Source organism: Pagrus major, chromosome 4, assembly GCF_040436345.1.
Source record: "Pagrus major chromosome 4, Pma_NU_1.0".
Taxonomy (NCBI): domain Eukaryota; kingdom Metazoa; phylum Chordata; class Actinopteri; order Spariformes; family Sparidae; genus Pagrus; species Pagrus major.
In genome coordinates this window covers 32097710-32123460 of record NC_133218.1, presented here as the reverse complement: position 1 = coordinate 32123460, position 25751 = coordinate 32097710, and the positions used below count along the sequence as shown (strand labels likewise).

At 41.6% G+C, this 25751-nt stretch overlaps 1 protein-coding gene across 1 annotated transcript in view; it reads left to right on the top strand.

The window, feature by feature from the left end:
* Positions 1-25237, top strand: part of igdcc4 (immunoglobulin superfamily, DCC subclass, member 4) — a 59871-nt gene extending 34634 nt beyond the window's left edge. Inside the window, exons 5-20 of the mRNA XM_073464064.1 lie at positions 5255-5389; positions 7096-7248; positions 7635-8045; positions 8123-8287; positions 8649-8786; positions 9140-9322; positions 9446-9658; positions 10365-10466; positions 10565-10751; positions 12329-12456; positions 13558-13728; positions 13942-14076; positions 16449-16551; positions 16721-16952; positions 17080-17208; positions 18211-25237. Coding sequence (XP_073320165.1) covers positions 5255-5389; positions 7096-7248; positions 7635-8045; positions 8123-8287; positions 8649-8786; positions 9140-9322; positions 9446-9658; positions 10365-10466; positions 10565-10751; positions 12329-12456; positions 13558-13728; positions 13942-14076; positions 16449-16551; positions 16721-16952; positions 17080-17208; positions 18211-18744 — 3119 coding nt within the window. The 3' untranslated portion in view covers positions 18745-25237. The remainder of the gene's footprint in view (positions 1-5254; positions 5390-7095; positions 7249-7634; positions 8046-8122; positions 8288-8648; positions 8787-9139; positions 9323-9445; positions 9659-10364; positions 10467-10564; positions 10752-12328; positions 12457-13557; positions 13729-13941; positions 14077-16448; positions 16552-16720; positions 16953-17079; positions 17209-18210) is intronic.
* Positions 25238-25751: the final 514 nt, after the last annotated feature.

Below are 25751 nucleotides of genomic sequence, written 5' to 3'. Positions count from 1 at the left end.
AGACTGGGTACACCATATCGTTAGTTGAGCACCCTGGTTGTCGCTGTCATCGTATATTTGCGAATACAATTTACACAGCAAATCATGTAACTAGTAACTAGTTGATGGGATTACAAAAATGTTCTCTAAATTTGGATACTTTTGGATTACTTCAATTATTATTCGTAATTACATTATCTCAAATATTTTCAACAATGTTCAAACCTAATCTAGTAATCTAATGACACATTTATTTTCAAACATAGTCAGGGCTGATTGTAGTTACTTATCGTTTCCAATCTGACTGTAATCTCGATTACATGTCATTCGTTCCTACCCGACCCCGATTATGATGTGGCTTATCGGGACCATGCAGTAGTGGAGTATTTGAATGTTTAACTCAATTCACTGACAACAGTTAGGAAAAGATTTGGTGGTTTAGAGATGAGTTGGTTGTTTGAGCTGATGTCTGACACTCGGGTTAGCTGAGGGCCGACCTGCTACCAACCAAACAAAGGGAAGCGAGTCCCCAATTCTGACTCTTTGTTTTCGAAACCCCTCCTCAGCTGCCTTCATAAGACGCCTACTAAAACAATTCAGTCGCCTCCACCTTTCACCTTGCGTCTTGCATGCAGTGTTATTTCTACGCACTTCGCTCTCCATTTCTCATCGAAAGCAATTCAGTGATGTACAGCACTTTAAGCTGGTGCTGTTTGTTGAAAAGCAAGCGCTATACATTCTGATCGGTTGTCCTTCAGATTTCATATTACTTCAACACATGCAGGCATTAAAAGACTTTTATTCTCTGAGTGTCTACTAACAGTAGCCGAGGTCTACAGTGGTGTTGAGCTTACACTTTGAATTTGCTCGCTATAAGTGCCTGACAAGGTTTATTTGTTCGTCTCTTTCAAAAGGACTCATTCTCCAGGTTTGATTGAAGAACTGCAATTTTTTTGTTTGATGTTTTAATTGAGCGACTAATAATGAGTATAATGCAAGTCAGACACAAACTTGATTTAAAAGATATAATCTATGACATTTCTGCATTCAAATGTTCAAAAACAACTAGACCTTTGTTATATATTTAGTTGAGTTGTGTTCTTACATTATCCAAATTTCTTTCCAACCTTTTTTGGTAAACTTATCCTTTAATATAACGTGAATAAAACTTTGCATTGGTGGTGCGTTTTGACTGGCAGAATTTACACACAGTGCGTTTAAGTCATAAGTAAGTGCTTTGGTCAAAACATTAATATGTGTATATATGTAGGACTCACTTTATAGTCTCTGAACAATGTGCATCTTAAACTGCGTCACTGATCATGCGTATTGTAAAAATAACAGCAAGTTATGTCTTCATCGCCTTTCTTCTCTGTAATTTACGTCAGTTAACTTTGATCAATATTATCGCACATCTTGACACAACAGAGAGGAAATCAAGACAGAAATCTAATCCTCTCAATGTCAGGTACATCAATTCAGAATAACATGGCAACAAACATAGGATACATGTTATATTATGATGTACCCTTGTGAAAAAGAATATACCAAGTACAGTATATTTAATGTCAGCCAACTTGAGTATACTTGTAGCCAGAATGATCATCAGTACACTTCAACAAAGCAAACCAACAGTGTGGACATGAAAATAGTGTACTTTCTACTACGCTAACACTACACTTGCAATTTAGTATAATGTTTAAAAGTATGTGTGTGCAATTTACAATATACTTACAAAGTACACTTACTTAAAATACCTCTTGAAGTGTTGTTGCATTAGTAGATTTGTTTTTAGTACATTGAAGTTGAACATGAATATTTATTTTGAAGTACATTTTAAATACACTTTTAAAAATATGCTGTAGGTATAAAAAACACATTAAAGTACAAGTATACTTTTATATGTGCTCAATTGTGTACAATAAAGTATACTTCTTTTTCACAGAGGTAATTATGCTCGAATCAGTCAAACTCAAAGCTCAAAATTAAAATGGAACGAGCAATGCTGAAGGTCAATCCGTATACGGTCTCTGCACTTTATTGGACTATTATGACATTAGCATACACCCTGCTCTCTCTGACCAAAATCCCAGGGTGACTACAACCTACAAGGACTTGCATTAGCGGGATTACATGGTGCAGCGACTCGGTGAATAGTACTGCGAAGTGTGATTTCACCATTAGGCAGCCCGCATTAAAGCCCTGTCGTTTTATCTGCCTCCGTGGCTAGCTGGGTAGAGATTAGTCAACTGTAATTGGCTGCTCTGTGGAAAAAACATTGTTTCCTTTTGTTGAGTTACAGCCTTTGTGCTCTTTAAAAGAAAGACATAAAGGAAGAAAGAGAGGGGAGAGCCAGACAGACGAGGTCAACGCAAGTCAGTCAGATGCAGTATTTACTTTTAAAAGATTCTGACACCATCTTTAGTCCTTGGTTTTTCACTTTCAATTGCAATCATTTCTGTTGAGTTTAAATATGATGATTAGTCTGTGTAGTCATCATAATTCAAAATATACACTAGAAGGGAAAGTATCCTCTCTTTTTTCACACGTGTTCTACTCCTCGAATAGTAGAGGAGCAGAATTATATAAAGTATATTTTAATGGATTTTAACACCTGTAATGACAAGGAAGAGGCTGTTTCTGGGCTTTTTTTTCTCTTGGTAGCCTTGCTACTGTCATGGACTCCTTGGAGGAAACTACTTAAAGCCTTATTGCGAGCAATCGTAAATAACAGATGTCAGATCTAATGCCACCACTTCACTCGTTTGCACTTCAGAGTTCTATGAATAGAATTTCCCATCACCCCGCTGACAGCTCGATGTTGAGGTGATCAAGTCCCCGCACTTAACTTAAGAGGCTTTAGAAAATATGAAACATTCAACTGCCTTAAATCTCCAGTTTGTAGTTTCTCCAATTTCTTCTCTACCTCTTCGCTGCACCCACACCCATCTGATCCGCATAAGACCCCGGCGAAGGCGCAGCCAGCAGTGCAGTCCTCGCAAAGGCAGAATGACCCACTTAAAGCCTTATGCATAACCAAGGATTTCTGTATGTAATCTCAATGATTAATTTATAATGTGTTTACAGAATGCCAGGCCTCTTTCTGGAGACCATTAGCATTATGTGCTGCTGAGACTGCCTGGACTGAAAAAACAAACTGCAGGGAGATAAGGCCCTCTCACACCAGCCGTACCTTGGGGACTGATACGCACTCAAGACGGTCCCTTCAACCAACAAACAATATGCTCTGAATAGCATCGTTAGTCATCAAAGAGGAGAGATGGATGTCATTTTAATAACCGAGGCCACCGTATCAACCGAGTTAGTGGTTCACCCTTTCTCGAACAAAATGATCCTGTCTTTTCTGTTCATTATGAGGTGTCCTTTCTCACTTCTCACCATCTCCCTTTCAGTCAGTCCCTTTGATTATGGCTTATTCCTGGTTTTGCACATTATGTCCTGAGTATGTCTGTAAATAATAACATGTGCCACAAGGGCTTCGATCCTATTTCCCAGCAAATCATCTCACATCATGTCCTTTCCAATCAAGATTCACGTCGAATCCGAATCCCGTTTGTGTGATGATGTGACTGATGTCTCACTGAGTCACTGCAAACTCCTCTGAAGTCATCCTCAAAGCTCTCCTACTCTTGTCCCGTCTCCCGTCTGAACGACTACTGTGGCAGCTTCGCCAGCAATGTGTTCAAAATCAGTCTTTCCTCTTATTTGGAGCCCTCCCATCAGCTTAAATGGAGACGAAGACATGGATGCATCTCGTTTATTCACTGTTGACACAGAAAACAGGAACAGTATTCCTTGACTACTTCATGTTGGCAGCTGGTTGCAAATACAAAATACGCATGCTGCCACCCACTGGGCAAAGGATGCCCCTGCCCCATCACATCGAGTGTGTGTATGAGGTTGAACTGCGGCAATAGAAATCACTGCAAAAAGTGCCCAGTTGTTGACAGCTGATACATAAACCAAAATTAATAAGATACTAATGGAAAGGAATGTCAGCTTTGGTTTGTCCATCAGTCAGCTGCTGCCTTTCACAAACTGAGGGTATTGCACCGGGAAAGATTAGGTGGTGAGCCAGGTAACTTTTAAATTATCATGCAACAACCTCCCTGGATGTTTGTTAACAAATAACACAAATCGCTACTCATGACTAAGTGACACCTATTGCTATGAAGTGATAGATGCATGCCTTCACAGCGATTACGATGAAAATAAAGGGAGGCAGGGTTGATCAATAATAATGATAATATACTTTATTTATATGGCACAAGGTGACAAAGTGCTTCACAGAAAAGGAAAAGAAAACAAGACAACACAGATGAAGAACAGCAGATAATGAACTAAAAATGTTAGACAGCAAGAGAAAAGTGGTTAAAACACAGCAACCTATACAGAATTGCACATTGGCACATACATTAGGAGGTCAATAAATCTGATATGTAATTTGGGGCGAGGCCATTTGAAGCTTTAAAACTGATGAGTTGAGTTTTAAATGGGGGATCAATAACAGTAGAGAAGCCAGAATAAAAATAAAAAATGTTCCTTCCCTTTTAGAGGCCAGAATCGTTCATAGTTTCAGTAGTTAACTACACAAAAAAAATAGGGAAAAAAGTAATTCAACAATTTGAAACACAATGTAAGAGTATGTATCAGAAATCCACTGCAAAAAGTTGTCTAATTAGTAGTTTAATTACATGTAGTTCGCTGCTCCTTTCTAAAAACTATGTTTAGAAAGGGTGTGAAGAAAGTACATTTGTTCAGAAGGTGTGCGACTGCTTCAGACGACTCGTAATCGAATGGAAGAAAACTCTTACCAGAGCTCAGTAAGGGAAGAGAAAATAGTGGACCAGTATTGTAAAGCTGACCAATCCCTTCAATGATCTAATCTTTTTTAAACTAATAAGAGCTTTTTTAGCACATCCTCACTGTAGTGTTGGCTTGCCGGGGGGTTAAACAAGGAACAGTTAAGAGAAACTTCAGCAGTTATTGGTGAGAGATGGGATTGCACTGTATCTTGATGATCAAACTGAACTGCTTGTAAAACGTGATTGGTGTAAGTAAGTAAGTTAGCATGGAAGTCTACGAATTGCTGTAAAAACTGCAGATGTGGGCAGCGTTTTAGAGGTCACCTGCCTTAAAGCACTTCTCATCAGGTCAGCGGCTTCAAACTGGCAACTTTCCAGTTACAATCACCATTTTTTCTCGTATTTACTGGTCCATGATACCAGAGTAAACGCTGTTTTTGTTGCTACAGGCTCTACAGAGACCCTGAACAGAGTTGTGATTGTTGCACCGCCTCAGAATGCAACAGTCGTGCTCGGCCGCCCCGCTGTGATGGAGTGTATGGCACAAGGCCAGCCGAAGCCGCTGGTGTCCTGGAGCAGACAAGGTAAACGCTCTAACTTGCTTCTTTTCTGCTGGTGGTTCTCATCCTGTCTGCTTTTCATTTCTTTTTCACTGCATCTGTCGCACTCTCATTATCCCCGTCTCTAACTCCGTGTCTCACAAACACAAAGAACAAACACGTCAGGAGCAGAGCTACGTACCTGTAGCTGCAAAGTTCCTGTTTTACTGATGAAGTGCTGCCTCTTCTCCACCAGAACTCTGTTGTTCTATATGTGCACTGAGCCGGGCTCTACCTAAGATGATTTGTCACATTGATTAATTCACACCTCCATAGCTTTGACACACACACACACACACACACAAACACTTGTAGTGTTGATGGGGATTCTGTCATGTGAAACTTGTGGAATTTCTTCATGCTGTGGTTTGGCAACATCTCTGCAGAGTCAATTCTGCATTAGACAAGATTATATCATTCACAATTAACATTTCACTACACAGAGAGTTTATTGAGGACTAGATCTTGTGTCAGTTGCCAAAAACTGTTCTGTTTAGTAATAATGCAAAGTGTTCAGATCAATCCCCCAAAGTATGGATACTACCAATATGAGGTCCTGTTTTTTAGTATTGATGCTAGTATAGATAGGATACATGTACAAAATAAATCCATCACATGTTGGATCACATGAACACTCTTCTTAGTGCTGCAACAACTGCATCTCTGCTGCTGTTATGGTCATCATCAGTGATCCCCTCTTTAGCTCAGACATGTCTCAGACATTGTATTTAGATTTGATTTTATTCATATTTCTATTTTATTCCCTTACCTTTTACAATACATTTTGAATACATGTTCTTTCACGGGATGCATTTTAGTATTTTGATTATACCCACTTTCCATTCATTGCATCACGGTGACTGTTAGTCTTTTACCGTACATTTCATTTGATGTTGTGATCAGATTTATGATTCATTTAATTTAGTTATACTTGTTTAGTTTATCACATTTTATCTTTAGATATCTTTTTATCATATATTATATACTTCAGAGTATTACATAGACTACTACACTTGTTAACGATGCATTTATTGTTTTTTTCTAATACATTGATGATTTTATTAAAATATTCTACTCTTTCAAATGTTTTTATGGATTAAAAAAACCTTAGGTTGCACAAATGCAAAGATTTTTTCATGACATTTATCTCTTTGATAGTACATTAGCTACTTTCAAAATAAAAAATCCTGTATATAAATATCCGTATTGCTATTGATGATCCAGGCCCTTGTATTACTTGGTGTCAGATTATAACCAAATTCTGTGGTACCGCTCAACACTACAAAGTCGTAGTTGGTGCTTAGTAAGTATCTTCATGTGGCATTGTCAGATAATTTACAATATAGGTGATGATTTTTGTCTTCAGAGGATCTGACAAAAGCACAAAATGGCGGTCTAAATAAATACAGGTCCATATAGTGACTAAAGAAAGATTTTACACACAGCCTAGGGGTGTGCCACTGCAACCACCTCAGTGAACCCAGACTGAAATGTCACAGAGCCACCTGTTGGTCAGCTGGTGGAATTACAGGTTGGCTCCCCTGCTGCTCAAAGTGCCGCCTTTCTCTTTTGTTTGCTGTTTCTTAGGCGACTGAAAGACCAAGAAATCATCTCCACTTTTCTCAATACAAATCTCTTTACTTTCATCTGTGCCTGTCCTGTTGTTCTTTGATGCTTTCTCCTTTGATCAGATGGAAAGCCCATCTCCACTGATGTGGTTGTCCTTGCAACAAACCTGGTGATTAGGGACACGAGGCGTCACCATTCCGGCGTCTATGTCTGCCGGGCCAACAAGCCCATGACCAGAGAGTTTGTCATTGCTGCTGCTGAGCTGCATGTGCCTGGTAGGAGTCATTTTATGTGTTATGCACTATAATGACAGACTAGACTTTTCTCAGAGCCGTTTCATTGAGACTCTCATTAGCTTCCTCCTGATCATCCTCCGTCGTTGAAGGTGTGATGGTAGAGAAAGTTTAGAGAAGTAGAAGGTAATTCCTATCTATGTAGAAAAGTTTGGTTCTTGCATAATCTTGTGTCTTAAGTCATTAGTTTCAAGTCTGTCTTAGCTGCAGGTAGATACAACTACCCTTTGGGATGAACCTTGTGGTCTAAAAGGTGAAACCATCAACTCTAACATCCCTCCCAGCTTTATGGAAGTGCAATCGTTGGGAGTGTCCCTTTAATTTCATAGTGCCCCCAAGTCAGAGCTTTTTTTTCCTACTTCCAATAGCACCTCCAGTGATCCTCCAGCCCCCAGAGACCGCATCCCTCTCCCGGGGCAACACAGCCAGGTTTGTGTGCAACAGCTCCGGGGAGCCTCCTCCGGTGTTGCACTGGCTGAAGAATGGCAAGCCCATCAAGCCGTTCAGACGCGTGAAGAGCCAAACCCCTGGAGTCCTGCTCATCAACCAGCTGGCACTGGAGGATGCGGGCTACTACCAGTGCATAGCTGACAACGGGCTGGGCACGGCCTGCGCCACTGCCAAGCTGACGGTGATCGTGAGGGAGGGTCTGCCCAGCCCTCCTCGCCACCTGTCTGCCACGCCCTACTCCAGCACAACTGCTCTGCTCACCTGGGAGAAACCAGAGTACAACTCAGACCAAATCATCGGCTACTCTGTGCACTGCCAGCGTGCTGCAGGTGTGTCTCTATGCACGAGCAGGTACATTTCCACATTACAAAAAAACGTACATGAGTAACGTCTCTGTCCTTTTCAGGCTCAGATAACGTGGAGTACCAGTTTGCGATGAACAACGACACCACCGAGTACCACGTCAAAGAGCTTCTCCCACATACTGCCTACACATTCTTCGTGGTGGCTTACTCTCCGATGGGCGCCAGTCGGCCGTCGCTGCCTGTTACTGTAGAGATGCTGGAGGACGGTGAGTATTAAGACTAATACACAAGTAAAATAAGGCAAGCCTTGGACGCTTCACTGGCTCACAGAGCGAACATTATTGGCTTGGCTTGCCAACCTTGTAAGTCCTCTCAGACTTTTAAGAGCTCATAAATCATCAGTATCATCCGTTCATGAAGTGTCAACGGACCATTTTTGTTTCAAAATTAGATTTATGTTTTATTTCATTTTATTTTAGAGTCGCCAACTCTATGCGCCTTACCTCGGCCAATTCTTTAAGAAAACACAGAGTTGCTGCAGACTTTTGAAGGGTTTTAAAGTGTAGATGAGAGTATTGAATGTTCATTATCACACAGTTCAGTATGTCCTCTCATTTCCTCCTGCAGTGCCGAGTGCACCTCCTCAGCTGTCAATAGCCAGCACCTCCCCCACAGACATCAGGCTGATGTGGCATCCATTGTCCTCGCAGCACAGTCGAGGAGCTGTCACACGCTACCGCATTGAGTACAGCACTGTGGATCAGGGTGAGACAAGATGACCTTAACTGCCAGTGAAAGTACATGTTTAGGAGATTTGATTCAGATGTGATTCAGGAGATTCACCCATTATATCGCTTATATATGTTGGTTATTCCATTAAAAAGGCAAACTTTCTGCTCTGTTTCTGAAATATTCCATGAATTTAGAGTGCTGAGGGTCAGAGATTTGCATGATATGGTAAAGAAATGGTGTACTTGCAGAGCAGAATGTTTTCTTCTGAGCACCGAGATCTCCAGAATCTACAGGGAGATTAAGTTCAAAGGAACCAATTCGACAACAGCTTATCCTTCATTCCCTTTATATAGATTTGTGTGTGTGTCTGTTGTGTGTTCCCACAGTGGACAGTGTATTCTCAGTTGAAGTTGGGGGTAATGAGACTCAATTCACACTAAGAGAGCTGCAGCCAAACCAAGCCTACCGACTGAGGATCGCAGCTGGAACAGGCGTCGGCTTTGGGGTTCCCTCTGAATGGGCCCAGCACCAGACATTAGCCCAGTACAACCACAGTGAGCACAGCCTAGGTAAGGAAGACACCAGACCACCTGGCTCTCTTAGTAACAGGTTACAGTAAAGCTGGAGTTAGTGTTAATGTTATCATGTGGACATTTTGGTCATGTCACTTCTTTGTTTTTGAAATTTTTCAGTGATCTTTGCACCAAACGAGCTGAAAGTCAGAGCCAGACTGAACACACTGAATGTGACATGGCATCCCTCGCTCAATCACACACTGGTCTCTGGCTACAAGCTGTCCTGTCGAGAGGTGGAAGCAGATGAATCAGTCAATGGAGGAAGGCCAACACAGACCCACACCATCAGGCTCCGTAAGAAGGCCAGGTATCATCTCCTCACCGGGCTGGGTAAGTTGTAGACACAGGCCTCTTCAAATGACCCTGAAGTCTTATTTTTCTGAGTCTGATGCCCCACTTTTCTTTAGGAAAATATCTGCTTAATCCTTGAATATCAGCCTTTTTGTTTGTTTTTTTATACACACTTAAAATATACCCAGCTTTTCAAGAGCCTTGTTCAAATTCTGAACAAGCAGAATTCTGTTTCACCGCCGTCCCTGACAGTGTTGTAATGGGAGCAATATTTCTTTAGAAAAATAAGCAACGGATATAGACAGACCTCTGATGAAAAAGTGATGATTAATAATTCAGCGCTTCATTCAAAATTGCAGACTTGAAAGGTTACTCCACCAATTACACACATCAAAGTGTGTTTACAGATCTCAGGGCGCACGACTACTACTGACTGCATATGCAGAGAAAGTAGTATAAAGCCTTTCGTGGCTCCGGAGGAAGCTGCGTGTAATCTGATAAATTGCCTCCAGTAATGTCACCAAGTGGCTAAGTGGCATTGTGGGAAATGTTGGCACCAGATTTTGAAAAGGAAGAAGAATGTGTGGAGTGAACACGGTGATATCTCTGGTTCTGGTTCTTTGAATGCATGTTGTAGCATAGTTGCCATTTTTGTGGTTTACAGGATACAGATACAATATCCCGAGAGACGATGGAACATTTTGTTTTTTTTCTCTGTTTTTATTTGTATTTTTCTGTCTCTCAGTCCCTGACCGGCAGTATGAGGTCAGGGTTTGGGCCTTCAACAAGCAGATAGACGGAGCAGCTGCTGTGTGGAAGGGGAGGACAGACAAGGTTCACGGCAGAAGTAAGATTTTTATTGACATCATGACCACAAATGCATAAATGAATGAGTGTCTTCTAAAAAAGATTCAAGCAAAGTATGTGTTTCTGCTTGTGTTGAAGCACCCGAACCACCACCACGCCCCCCTCCAATGCCCCCAAGCAGCATCCAAGCCATGGCCAACACCTCCACCTCCATCTGGCTGCGCTGGGAGAAACCGCGTTTCAGCAACGTACGGATCATCAACTACACAGTGCGCTGCAGCCCGGCGGGTACCACCAACGCCTCCTTGGTCTCCTATCACACCAGGTCAGCAAACTAAACTCGATCATGTCTATAATGTTTAACGTTGGCCAAGAGATGCTGGTTCAAAACTTATTGCTATGTTTCATTGCCAACATCTGAACAATACCGCTTCCTGCATAAATCGGTTTGTGTTTGACCCAATTACATTCCCTCGTTGTAGAAAAGGCTTTTAGTATACCTTGTCTGCCTAATAGTACCTGAAGAGTGTTTCTTTTATGTGACACATTTGTGGTATTTAAAAGCACCTTGGCCTCTTGTCGAACATCAAACAAACCAATGCTTTTACAATTTTTGAAAGCTGTGGTAACCATCATTCATACAGTAAAAATCAATATTGTCCTTGCATTGAATTTACTCCATCACTGTATAAAGGGGAAATATACTCACTTCCTGTCTTCACAATTCTTGGTGAATCATAACAACCTAGTATCACAGCAGCACTTTGTGAAATAGTCTCGAAATTGAATGTGTAGTATTCATGTACATGGGAACAGATTTTCCTTTTTTGTGTTTCAAATAGAAAATGTGTGTCCATGTACACAAATCATGTAGATGTTAAGAAAGACTCCAAGCAGGCGAATGGTGAACCAAAAAGTGAGCTCGAATAATATGTTGATTTAGTGAAGAAAACAGGCGAAGGGAAAATCCAAGAACCGAGCAAGTACAAAACGTTCAAAAACTAGTAGTCCAAAACCGAATAAAGCGTGGGGAACACAGGCAGGACCGCAGATAAAACATGAGGAACACACACCAAGCGTACACAAATGAACCAATAACAGAACGAGGGGAAACACAGACTAATCAGGGACAGGTGAAACTAATCAGAACAATCACAAGGGAGGGAAAACAAGACAAAGACAGGAAGTAACCAACATTACACAAAACTTACAAAATAAAACAGCCACCTGAATCCCAACATCATGACAATAGGTTTACTGCCGTGACTATTTCACAAACGGATGTTTTATCAACCTAAATCACGATCTTTCCCTGACTTTAACAAAAGCGCTCTACCAACCCTCACAACAGACAGGATGTTGTGGTGGTACTGGTAGTAAAATGCTTACAAACCAGCCCCAACCTACATAAGAATATGAACAACAGGTATGTACATCTACAGGGAATGCCAAATGTGAACTACTTGGATAATAAACAAACGCCTCATAATCAAACTGAAATGTGATTAGGAGTCAGTCTCCCCACCCTGCGCACAGGTGATCTGAATCCACTGCAATCAGTCAATTGGTAACTGTTTCCAGGAATCCTATAGATTAAATTCCAGGGACTATTTCACAAACTGCCATCATACTGTGTTCATCATACTTACTCAAGAATTGTCTCAAGGATGTGGAGTGCTTTGGCTGGAGAGGTGCATACATACCTGCAAGCATCATACAGTAAATGACTGTCAAACAGAAGGCAAGCAATAAGAGTTAATGATATAAAAGGTAATACGTTTTCTAGCCTAGAGTGGTCTAACTAAATTAAACAAACTCAGTTATATTTTTCTGTTGGCACAGAATAGAAACCACACGCACAAACAAACACTCAAGACTCTCTGCTGCGTTTGTGTGTTGCAGCTCTGCTCAGGAGATACTGCTCGGGGCGCTGAAGCCCTTCACCCGCTATGAGCTGGCCGTGCAGTCTAATGGAGTGGATGTGGTGGGACCTTTCAGCGGCACGGTGGAGGAGTCGACTCTGTCTGACCGTGAGTCTCTGCTGTGCTCCTATCAGTGTAGCTTGCTCATATTGTGGTCTGTCTTAGATTTTTTTAAAAGACCGAGGAAGTCCTTGAAGACCTCCCCGGTGTTATTGTGATCACTTCAAGTCTCTCTTCACCCACTTGATAGTGATGAATGAAAACACTCCTGTCCCTCACTACCTTTGCAGTGTCCTTGGGTGAGTCACTCTACTAAGCAGCTCAAGGGGAACGTCAGTGTGCCAAAAATTGACTTCAGTTAGTTATAGTGGGCAGCTCCGGGGCTAGGTGCTAACATTTTCTGTGTGAATAAAGGTTAAAGACAAAAAAATGACCTTCATTTTGAGAGTATTGGTCCTTTCAGATTAATTCAGCGTAATAGGGACCTACAAATTTCAGCCTGTCTCCTCTTTTTGATTTACAGACACTCTTGAAATATGCCTATATTACCTCATGTTCCTTATAAATATACATTCATTTCATCTTGTTCTTAAAGTGCACATTCATCTCCTCAGAGTGTAGCCTGATTAGACGCACTTAAAGTGTTGATTATGTCAGTTTTACTGCATGCCTGATTTCGTCTCCAGACAGCACGGTAAAGCTGTGCAACTTTTGCTCTCTGAAGCCTGCAGATGCTCTAATGTATGCCTGTGCAGGTCTGCGTGAGTGTGAGTGCATGCTCACTCATGTGTGGTTCAGTGTGTTGGCTGGCCATTGGCCAGTGGACACGGGAATTAGCTTTTGGCATTGATGGCTGATAACTGGCCATAATGAAATGCCCAGGTGTAGTAGAGGCTCCCATGTTGGCCGGCAGCTCCGTCTGTCAGCCAAGTAAGTGTGGTGAGTGGAGAGCGGGCCGCTTTTTAATGACATTATTACCACCAGTCACCCTGTCACGCTCCTGACTGCCATGTATCATCACCTGAGCCCCAGCCCATTCCCCCGCTGCCCTGCTTGTCCCCTCTCCTGTACCCAGGTGGCGCGGACACGAGGACGCAGATGGTCGTCACACTACTTGTCAAATCCCCCACCAAGACAATATACATTCCCCAGCTGTGAGGCCTCATTTCTGGGCTCTAATTATTGACCCAGACCTCCTCTCTCCTTCAGGGCCCTCCACACCTCCGGAGGAGCTGCAGCTGAGCGCTCTGGACTCGTCGTCTGTGCTGGTGAGCTGGCGCCCTCCGCTGGAGCCAAACGGTATCATCATCAGCTACAGGATCTTGTACAGTGGCAACCTCAGCCAGCCTGAGCACTTGTGGGAAAACCTCTCTCAGGATGGTGGGTGTTGGCCGGCATGACCTGCTAATTTGCAATGAAGGCAGTTAATCAGTAAACCTTTGACTCCTATTGTCGTTTGGTTTAAGTGCAACATAACCCTTTATCTTCACAGTTCTGCTTTTTAAGATGTTTAGTTAAAATAAATTCTGGCTCAAGTGAAATTGTGTGATTAAGGACGGGCCTTGATGATGCTTCTGTCTCTCTCTCTCTCAGGGAGCATCACCAGTGTGGAGGTGCAGGGTTTGTCCAGTGGCACCCGTTACTTTTTTAAAATGGGTGCATCTACTGAGGTGGGGCCAGGGCCTTATTCACCCATAAAGGATGTTCACACCCCTGTTCCAAAATATGGTAGGTGTCATGTAGCACATATATAGGTGACAGGAACAACAAGGAAAGAAGTAACATGATTTTTAAGAGCACTGGTAGTAGCAGAGGTCAATATGGAATATGGACACTTAAACACTGACAATGATACACAACAATTAGCTTGATAACATGGTAAGATAGTTAATTGGTTAGATATGGTTACATTTTCAGTTTGCTAAAAAGATGAGCTTTGGCAGTGTGGGAGAGCGGACATGTTGGAAATCTGTGAATGGAAACGAGGGAGAGAGAAAGAGACAGGTTGCAGTCTCAGTGTCAGGAGGGTTTAAGGATGCGAAAGGGAAAACACTTTTCAGTTTACAAGGAGCAGATTTATCACAAGGAGAATGAAGAGGCTGAAACATTTCTCTTATATTTAATGTCTACATATTCATGAAAAGGAAGATTTTATTGGCACATGACTTTTTAATGTGCTCACAAGCAGATATTGAAGCAAATACAGGGCATAATAATTCACTGAATATGTGAATATTGTGAAATGTAAATACTGCTGATTTTTTTTTATGTTATGTCGGTTATTGTATATGGTGCAATGTAAAAAACCCAGATATAATGGTTTAGTTTTCACTTTGTATACACAGTACTCATGGGTTGGACCACATCTGTCTTCAAACCGGGCCTTCATTTTGATCTCAACTACACGTATAGAAGGTTTCTGAATCTTGGATGGTTATGACGCCATTGTTCTGACTAAATTTGTCATAGAGAAATATAATCAACTGACAAAGTAGTTAGAACTGCTGTTTGTGGTAGTTCCCTCTACGATAGTGTGTCTCGTAGTCTCCAGGATCACATGATCACATTTTGCATTGATGACACACACACACACACACACACGCACACACCATGCGAAACGCGAGAAGGCCCTCTCTAGTGCCAGGTTTGTCCGTTCTGGGCAACTGTAGAAACATGGCGGTGCAACATGGCGACCTCCGTGGACGGAGACCGGCAACCTATAAAGATATAAACAGCTGATTCGAAAGTAATTAAAACACAACGACTTTAAAACATACTTATACGAAAATAATATTCAATTTCTGCCTGTTCTGCTAGATGCCACTACATATCACACACTGTACCTTTTTAATTATTCAGTCGTGGTTACATTTCACAATAAGGTATTCAGTTGCTTCCAAGGCTCAAATATTCAGCCATATTTTGCTTCCATAAGCAGGCGCTCACAAGTGCACAACGTGCATCCACACACAGACACACACACTTTCACAACCGTGCTCACGCACACACATACACGCACAGCCTTCCCCTGCGAGGTGGGCAATTTATCCCTGCCAGCAGCGAAAGTGCTGCTCGGCAGGACACTGTTATTTCTCTTCTCCTATTCTGCTGCATTTGGAGGATGAAATTAAGTGCGGATATCAAAGGGGCGGCCTCATCAGCGACCCCCAGGGGAGAGCTTTGAATTACTGCTCTCTTTACCCAACAGATTTGCTGTGAAAAGCACTTTTTTTTTTTTTTAACTCTCATGTTACTTTGCATTTAAGCATGCGATCTCATTATACACTTTATAATTCCATCCGTCAGCATTTTTGGCTTTACCTGTAATTATTAAATGCCCTTTTTTGTCTTTAAACAGAGCTATCAACTCCCCTGTGAACTTTTACGTAACACGCCCGTCGAACTCACTGTCCTTACAGCGTCCTTACAAACAGTCCCATCAGCAATGAAAATAATCACTATACGTTATTTTAAGCGTTTCATTTCTCTCTCACATATATCGTAGAGGAATATTGTTGTGTACATACTATAGTTTACCCATCTAAGTGCATAATTAATGGGAATTGATAGTCAAAAGGACAATATATTTGAAAATTAAGCTTCCTTAATGCAATAAGAAATGAGCAACCAGTTCTGTTTTTGTTTTTTCTTGCCCCCAAACCGTAATAAAAGTACAGAGTAACAGGTTTATTTTGTTCACAAAGGCTGTAATAGTGTTGCCAGTGTGCTAGTGTGAATGGGAGTGAGGTGGCTGGTGGGTGGGTGGGTGAGATCTCCTGCCATCTGTTTCCTCTCCTCTCTGTGTCCAGGCTGCCAAAGACACCCAGCATAAATGAATATCAATGAAGGTCCGCTCTCTCCCTAGTCCAATGTCGCCTCATATCTCTTCACCACAGAATCGATGCATTCTTGCTGAGTCTTTTTACACCCGAGCAGCAGATATGAAAACTAGATATGTTTTTTTATGATACTTGGATATTTTAATATGCTGTTCTAGATATGAGACAAAGATAGACACTGGCAATGGATCAAATATCAAAACCAATATGTCAAATGTAAATCTATAATGCAATGAGTGTTGTTTTCTGATATTTTAACAGAGCTGGACATCCACGCAGTGACAGGCATCATAGTCGGTGTGTGTCTCGGACTGATATGCATCCTCCTCTGCATGTGTTTCAGCTTTCGTAACGGCAAATCCAGGTAAGGTAACTCTAGAGTGCCAGTACTCAAACAGTACCCATACATCTTACTTCTTTTAGTTAATTGGAACAACTATATCAGCTGAAAACAACCCAGGCGACTGTTTTAACACTCAGGCTTCTATAGTGCCCGACTCCAATACCATCCCTCTCATCTATGCTCCAAATAGGGAGGTGTCTGGAGGCCTGGACTCCACAGCTGTGACCCCTCAGTACAGGAGAGGAGGCAGCCCCGCTTCCACCAACGTGCCAGAGTGCAGCGATAGCCACGAGCTGGAGACACTAATGCCCCCAGGCAACCAAGAGGCTGGCCAGCCGGTAGAAGAGGCCTCAGAGGAGCAGAGCCTGATGGCAAGTGCTAATCCGAGGGAAGGGGAGGATGCCCCCGCACCTGAACCCAAGGTCAAAACCTGCAATGGGGGCAGCTCTTTCCCAGATGGGCCTCTGATACCCTATTATTTTTTTCATGTGTTGATAGAGGGATAATAATTGTAATTGTGGTGCATCCACTGTGTTGTTACTCTTGCAGGCTGCTTGGAATGGCTCTGTGAGCCATGACTGGGCCAACAGAATCACTAGATACAGAGACACCATAACAGAAGACTCTCCAACACTCATTAATGGAGCTCTCAACACGCTAATTACTGATAACGGCACGGTAAATGAATAAACTAAATTCAATGATTAATCTATTTTAGCTATCAGCCTGTGTCTGACAAGCAACTTGTAGCTCACCGGGTCAAATGGCATTTTATTTGACTGACTGCCAAACTACACCCCCCTCAGTAACTGTATTCCAGCTCTCTGTTCTTGCACGGCACAGTTAACAATAACACTGGGGACGATTTACCACTTAAAATTTATACTAATTTATGTGCACTTCAATCAACAATGGGTCCTTGATTTCATAATGAGTTTAACAAAAGATGGCTTCTCTTTTTTGGCTGTTGAAAGTTGATTTTTGACTGGTATATTTTCTTAGCTAGAGCTAGCACGCTAAATAAGCTAAGGCTAGCTCAAGGAATTGATTGAAAACACTGTCCCTGGCTGACTGTTTAATGTTTTTAGCTGACTGCTTAAAGCAAACACTTTGTTATGGGTTCTTAAATATGCACTATTTACTTATTTCTAACATACACCTGTTTAGCTAGTTAGCTTACATACTTGTTTGTCCTTTCAAATAGTATTTCTCAAGCTACTATTAAAATTACAAGATTAATGGCTAGGGTGAGGACTAATGAATGGGTTTAGCAAACATAATTATTGCTCAGTTAACGATGCTAAATGTAACCTAAACTCTGATAGCAGACCGGCCTCCACACGATAGGAAACATAACCCTTAACCTATCCGTGACTAATGACTAGTGACCTAGTTAGCTAGCTATCGCCATATATGAGGTTAGGTTTAAGCATGAGGAGTGGTGATTGGTAATAGTTAGGGTAAGAATATTATGGTACAGCAGAGTCATGTCCGTATCCTAGAAAGATAAACATCACTCAGAGGGTTAGCGATGAGTACATTTTGATAATTTCTGATATCTTTATGTTCATCGTGCTCTGTGGACTGTGTACTGTGCATGTAGGCTACTTGACCAAAAAACATTCAGTGTTTTTAGTTACCTGGCTAGATAAACGGTAACAGTGGCTTTTTGTGTTGCAGGACTCATCAGATCGTCTGTGTGCATCCCTGTGCAGTAACCAGGTCGAGGCAGAAGTCATTGTTCACTCAGAGCTGACAGACCCCGGGAGGGAGAAGGAGGAGGAGGGCAGCAAAAGGGAGATGGATTCTAACACCCCCAGAGGACCCTCATTATCCGAGGACAGATATTCCCCTTTGAGCCAGCCGTGCCCACCAGGCGAGGAGGACACACTAGAAAAACTATCACTGGCTCAAAGCCCCTTGAGTCTTCCCTCGATAAAGTTGGTGGCTAATCACAACGGGGAGCTAGAAGGCATGGGAGACCGGCCGAACGCAGACTTAGAGCCACAGCAAGACATTGGGCTGACCAATGGCTTCCACTCCCCAAAGACGGTGCGCACGGTGCTGAGGTCAGAGCATCTGGAAAACGGCGACTCCAGACACTGCCCCTCGGCACCAGGGAAGGCCATCTCTGCCGGGCTGTCCCCTGCCCCCTTTGTCAGCTCCGGCCTTGTCCACTCTACCTCAGCAGCACACAGTTATCTGTGCCCGTAGCCTCTGCATGTAGGGCATCGACCGCGACACACACATACAGACATCAGACTGATTCTCTTTCTTTCACATACCCAGGAAGAATCCCGAAGGATTATTTTTATGCACCTCATTATTGGATTCCTTTTTTCTCCCTTGCAAAGTTTTTATAGGTACTTTGAATCCATTGTTTCATACGTGTGTATATACAGTATACATATACAGTATATTTTTAGTGGTAGAGTACTGTATATGGGTATGCATTCTCTGGCATTGCAACCACATTTTCCTCTGGGTTCTTCTTTCCTGTCCTGTAGGAAAAGGAAAGGAAAGATTTAACTTAACGAAGCAGATGGAAGTGGATAGAAGGAGGCTATTCCCACTGTGTCGCACATGGCTCTGTTGCACTCAGGAATGAGAAAACCTGGAATGTTCTATTAGCGAATGAGACGGGCGATCATCGTGGATGAGAGGGTCGGAAGCGCGGCTCAATGGGTCTCCATTGGCTTCGTCGCACGGATGCGACTTTTACCGAGTGGCACTGAGGAATAAGCCTTAAAGAGTATCTGCACACTCTGAGGGTGCAGAACACCTGCGTCCCTCTCCAGCCTCCTGTTGTCTCAGGGTCCACACACACACACACACACTGAAACATACACAGAAAGCTAAAGTATAGCTAATTCCACGGTATCTCATGGTCACCCATAAACACACATTAACGCACACACATTTCCTGACTGGAGTGTGGGGGGTCTCAGGTGCCTAATTATTATAGGTGCGTTTATAACCTCTGTATATTTCTATAGATGATTATAATCAGTACAAATACAAAAACACATGTCAACATGAAGGACAAGAAACACACAAAATGTAAAAATATGTGGAGTATGCAGATCTGGTAGACATGAAGTATTTTTTTTTTTTTTTCCACATGCCATATATCCATGTGGTGTGATTTGGAAAACCAGGGACTCGCAGTTCAAAACTCAAAACGTGGTTTTGCTGTATTTCAGATGGTCATATCTCATTTTCAAAACAAAGTATCTACATGTTCATGGTGGTTTTGGTTTGATTATGTTGGTGGGAGAAGTGGAGGAGGTTCCGACAGCCCATCTGTAGATCGCTCTTCTGGTTTGGGTCCTATTTAGGGATGCACCAATGTGAGATTGTGCCATTAGTTTGTCATTTTGGAGTCAATCATGTTTTTAAATGTGAATGCCATGTTTTTAATTCGAGGTCATTTCAACTTGATTCTACACGCCCATCTAATTCTCTATTCTGCTACAGTACCAGAAATCAAGACAACCTGACTTGATATTCTTACATTTCTCAGATAGGAAAGGATTTTGATGACAACAATAAATACATTTAAAAAACAAACCCTTAATAAAAAACATATATTCTTTCCTCAGTAAGTCAGAACTGGTCGTGGCAGTGCGTGAGGGGAACTGGTGCATCCCTACTCCTTATCAACAACACTACCTCATTTCTTTTCAGGACGCTTACCGGTTTGGTTTTCTTAGTTTTACGTAACTAGCACCTTTTTAAGATCTCTTTTCTTAACGTGTCTGGTTTTACAGCCTTTGTTATTCGCAGAAGTAATCATCCGACACTGACTGTACGCTCTTGTGTTACGTCAAAGAAATGTATGTGGATTTAGTGCATAGCAGCTTTACTCTCAGATCTCTGAACGATTGTGTCACTCAGTATTGTTACTGTTTAAATATATTACACATACATTAACACCTAGAGTCTCTGATACGAAGCCCCTGAAACTAGATCTTGTACCACCTGCAGGTAATGAGTGTTGCTCCTACGTTTTTTGATTGTGTTCCTGTGTAGGATGTTTTATATAACACGTATTAAAGGATACACATCTTGACAGTGCTGACCTTTGAGGCGGTGGGGAGATGCACAGTCCAAAATAGAGGAAGCTATCATAACTTATTAGCTGTTTTGCACCTTTCAGTTTGATTTGACCTCCTCTGTCGGAGTAATAGCTGTTCCACCAAAGAGTGATAATTAGCCCGCAGTTATGAGACAGGAACAGATTGTTTCTATACGTCTTTTAATAAAACTGTGAACTTTTGGTCCTGTTAGTGACTGAGCTGAGCTAACAAGCTAATGGACTGCGAGCAAGTTGTTTGCTTAATAACTTTAGCGGAGTGAGAACCGTTCAACAAAAGAGCAATGGTTAGCAGATGGTGCGGTTATCAGACAGGAGTCGGTGGTGTATATACGTCTTTTAAATAAACTGTGAACTTTTGGTCCTGTTAGTGACCGAGCTTAGCTAACAAGCTAAAGGACTGTTAGCAGGCTTGTTAGCTTAACAGCTTCAATTTTCCCAATCAGTTACTTTTATTGACAAAATGGTTGACAATGGTGAGGAGAAATACCAGGGGGAAGTAAACACAACAGTAGTGAGAAAATATAGAGAAGCTCTGGGAGCTACTGTGACTGACTAGCATTAGCTTGCTATTTAGCAATTCAGCAGCTAGCCACTGCTTAACACTCATTGTCTGCAGGTGGTACAAGCAATACAATGACAGCAGCTTTAACATTATTTGCTATAGGAGTCAAATATTGACTTTAATCATAAGAAATAGTGAGTTTGTTAGGCTACAACTTGGTTCCTTTGGGTGCTTCACATCAAAAAGACTATGTTAACATCATAACTTAACTCATTTAACTCAGAAAGGGCAAGTATGAGTGTGATATAAACAGATAAATCTGAGTGATTCTAAGATAATGGCAGTTTACCAAGGTTGGGATCAGCTTATAATATTATTAATAATAATAATAATATTGATAAAATCCACTTCAAAGATCGACAGAATTAATCATAGCGTTGCCTTCGCTGTACACGATGTCTCATCTCCTGTCAGGTGGCGTTCTACAAGTCATCCAGCTGCGGACAAACCCTGTTCATCCTTCCACATTTATCTACTCATGTCCGTGCAAAGTGTCAAAATCTCACCAGCTCAACTCAGTCACATCAGCAAACAGAATTGTAAATGGCTCCTCAAGTATGAAACACCCTGAACATGTTTCTCACCAACATAATTGTGTTTTCTCTAAAACTTTTGTTTGATTTTTCTGAACAAAATGCATGGTTGGTACCTCAGAGAGACTTATTTTTTTAGCCTTGCCATGTATGTACTGAACATGATTATCATGTTTTTACTGCAATCGCAGTCGTATAGGGACAGAAGTGAATGTGTTCTTAGCAAACCTGGGTCAAATATTCATTGGATTTGGGGGGGTGACTGAGTGGGGTTTGCCACATCAGGAAAAATTCAGATTGTCAGTCACAGAAATGTTTGTGAAACACCTTCCTATAGACCTAAAAAACATGTATGGCACTCACTGTACTGTGCTACCTGGCAAACCGCACTCACACAGTGCATAAAGAGCAATTCAACAGCAGACTCACCTATGGCGGGAAACTGCTGCGGCTGCACTGCTCGACTCATCAATCTAAAGTGGCGGGCGTGTTTTTTATGTGTGGCCACACTCCAATTAGTGATGTCAGAGCAGGTTTCCGTCAGCTGTTAAAAGGTAAACACCTGCTGTGACATCATCGATCGTGTGACAAATTAAATGTAAAGTGAGCGGTTGCAGCCGTAGCTTTCGGCCCAGCGGTTTGATGATCATTTGCCCTTTACATGCAGTAAGCTAAAGCAAACCACCAAAACTATGTGTGTATATTTTTGATTCAGGTTCTTTACTGATACTGTTCTATATATATATCGATACTGTTTCTCATCATCCTCAAAAAGCCTATATGTCCCGAGTCCAGAAAGAAGCATAATATTCTCGAAAGCATTCCAGTTTTATATCGTACACATCCCTATCTCAGTCCAGGTCAGCCATGATTTTGCAATGCTACCTTCAGAAGAGACGTGCTAAAAACCCCAGACTGTGTTCCCCGCTGCTCTGAGGTCTGGCCCTTAGTGCTTCCAGACACTTCACTGTTCGCAGACACTGAAGGACAAGTGAATGGAAGTCACTGAATCAGGGCCGCTACGACAGCGTTTTTTCAAGGAAGTTGTCGGTCACGGTGACAAGAATGAAAGTGACTTTTCAAACATTGTTGTGATTGTTTATATGTTTATAAGGTTTTGTGAAGACGTCTTTCATCCGACATGGCCATTTTCAAAAAGACGATAATACACAAGCGGCTGTTCACACTTTAACAATGGGAGGCATTCAAAAACGTTCTGTGTTTCTATTGTAACTGCAGACAGATGACAGCTATTTGGCAATCAAGCAGACATAAAGTACAACATGAAGTAAGGTAGATTACTATTAAAATAGGTAAATTGTCGACAGCACTGCACCAAGTCGATCATGTGGGCATTGAACACGAGGAAATTAATGGATATTTGCTAGCGAGTTTGCAGGATTTTATGATGCAGCTGCCAAAATCTAATGTTTCACCTTAGCTGGCACAGGGTAGATACATTTTTAGGGACATACAGCATTTAAAATCCACAGATTTCATGTTCTTTTTCAGGCCACAACTATTGCAGTTAAATCCCACTGTTTTGCCTGTGTTTTTAAGTCTTGATGCAGTAGTGGATTATTATGGTGTATGGAGTCGACACAGATGATCTGAAAAAGGGGGATTAGCATAAAAAAACCTGCCTCCAGCATAAAGGATGTATGCTCTCCTTATAGAAGCTCTATTTACTCTTTTAACCACTATCTTTTTGAATATACTGTGTGAGATTTTTTTTTCCTTTTGTCTCTTCGTCTTTTTGTTGGCTAGAACAATCAGATTATTTTCGGGGAGGAAAATTACTCACGCTCTCAGTTTGTAGAGAGGATAATTACTTTGATAATTGTGTTGATTTCATCCTCCTTTGTAAGGGTTTTATTAAACAGTATACCTCATGTTGGTAACTCGTTGATTTGATTCTGATCAGTTTCTTGATACTGCACATTTTGTAACGAGTAGGACATATATATACGTGAGCATCCTGTTGTTTTGTGAGCCAAGTTTTTTCATAGAGGACGGGATCGACTGTTTCGTTTTACCTCAGTGAGAGTTTTTTACTCGTCACAGTGGCCTGGATGGTCTGGTCTGGTGGTGACGGGGTAAACAAATGACGGGAGGAGGGGTCAGTGGAAGTAATCGAAACTGACTTTTACATTGTTATTCTGCAAGTAGTTAGGACCGAGCTTTTTAGAGGGGTTTAAAGCACGGTATCACTCAAACGTTACCCGTGCTTCAAACAAAAAATCACAGGAGAAAAAGCAAAAAATGCGTCTACTTCTGTTGAATAACAGCCCGAGAGTCACTTTTTTGGTGGAGTACAACACAACCCAGTACGAGGCAGGAAGAGGGGGCTAAAGGGACATCCTCCCAGGGCAGGTCATACCTCTCAGTGCAGACAGCCATTTCCAATTAATTGTCTCTTCTCTACTCAGGTGCCCCATCTTTGCATAAAATTGTAGAGGATCATACCAGCATATCCGACTCAGATACATGTCATTTGTTGTCAGAAAAAAAGAAAAAAAAAGCCTCATTTTGTCCTTTTTTTAAAAAAAGTAAATCAAGGAAACTGTTATGCATAAATGTTATTTTGTTTTGTACAAATCTGTCTCTCTGGCTCTTCTCTGTACATTCTGGTGCTTTGTGGTGAGCTGCTTCGTCCAGTGATGTCACATGTTTGTGCATTTTTTTTTTTTTTTTGTACGTCTCCTTCCCTAGTTTTTGCGTGTACCTGCTCAGTTGTGCTTCTCAGAATGTGTAAAGCACAGACTCGGACTCTGTGGACATGTGCCACCAGCGACGCTCTGCAGCTACTCAGACACCCTTTGTAATCACCGTGCGCCGACCTCATTAATGTCAAAAGATGCGACCGTCGGAGCAGATTTTAGGAGCACCTAATAGATTAGCACTTCTTGGGCCGTGAGCGACTTTTGGACTGTCATCTTTACATTTCTAGAAGTGCAATTTTCTTAGTCTGTAAAACGACAGATGGATTACTCAGTGTTAGTCGTGGCGACCTTAGCCACGATTTGTGATAGGAAACATTGCTTGAGAAAAATCATCACAGGATAGGTAGTACTTGTGGTTTGTAGGAATATTTCCACTGTGTTACCATACAGTATGTGAAAAATGTCAAAACTCACAGCTACTCTCAAGATGTCTGTGGAAGCTACTCTTCTGTAAATAAACATCAAAGAAAGATGAAAGTCGGGCTCAGTCTGGTGTTTGGAGTGTCCACCGTCCTGTGCCTTCTTCAGCCTCGCTGGAGTCTCGCTTTAATTTCCTTTTCAATCACTTTAAAGATTTATCAGTCAATTTAACTCACTGTGTGACTGCTTTTTCTGGCATTTACATTCCCAAAAATGACATTTAAGATGCCAGGGAGCTGGGCTTCTTGGGTTATTTCTTATCATATTCCAATCATATTGACCTTTACGGTATATATCAATGTATGATATATTGTCCTGTGCTGGTTAACATTCATAGATTTAAATTAATAAATGAATCTCATCTTCTTGACTGTGTAAAGGATATGTAAAAAGAGCCCAATTTATTTATATATATATATATATATATATGGTTTGAGTTAAACTTCATATAATGTATTAACGTAATGCATGTAACAACATGTATCCTTACAGTGATATGGGACCAAATATCGTCTTAGATTTTCGATATGGTTATATCTGGTCTTTTAAAGGTTGCATCATGGTAAAGTGATGTCATTTTTTTTTGATTTCAGCAGACTGTTCTAGTTGCTCTAACACTTGCCTTAACTCACCAACCATCCCCTACCTCCTCTTTTTGCTCTTACTACGGCCATCGGAGGTCGCCACCGAATGTAAAAGTAAGTATGGGTTGTAATAAGTGTCTTTCACAGTCGACCTACAGTATGGTCGTTTTTTCTGATGAGGATGGTGTGGACATAAGAGTAAGAGTATCAATAGTCTTATCTGACTCTCACCAAGAAGGTCCCTGCTTTATATATAAATATATATATATATATATACATACATAAGGGGGAGACAATATA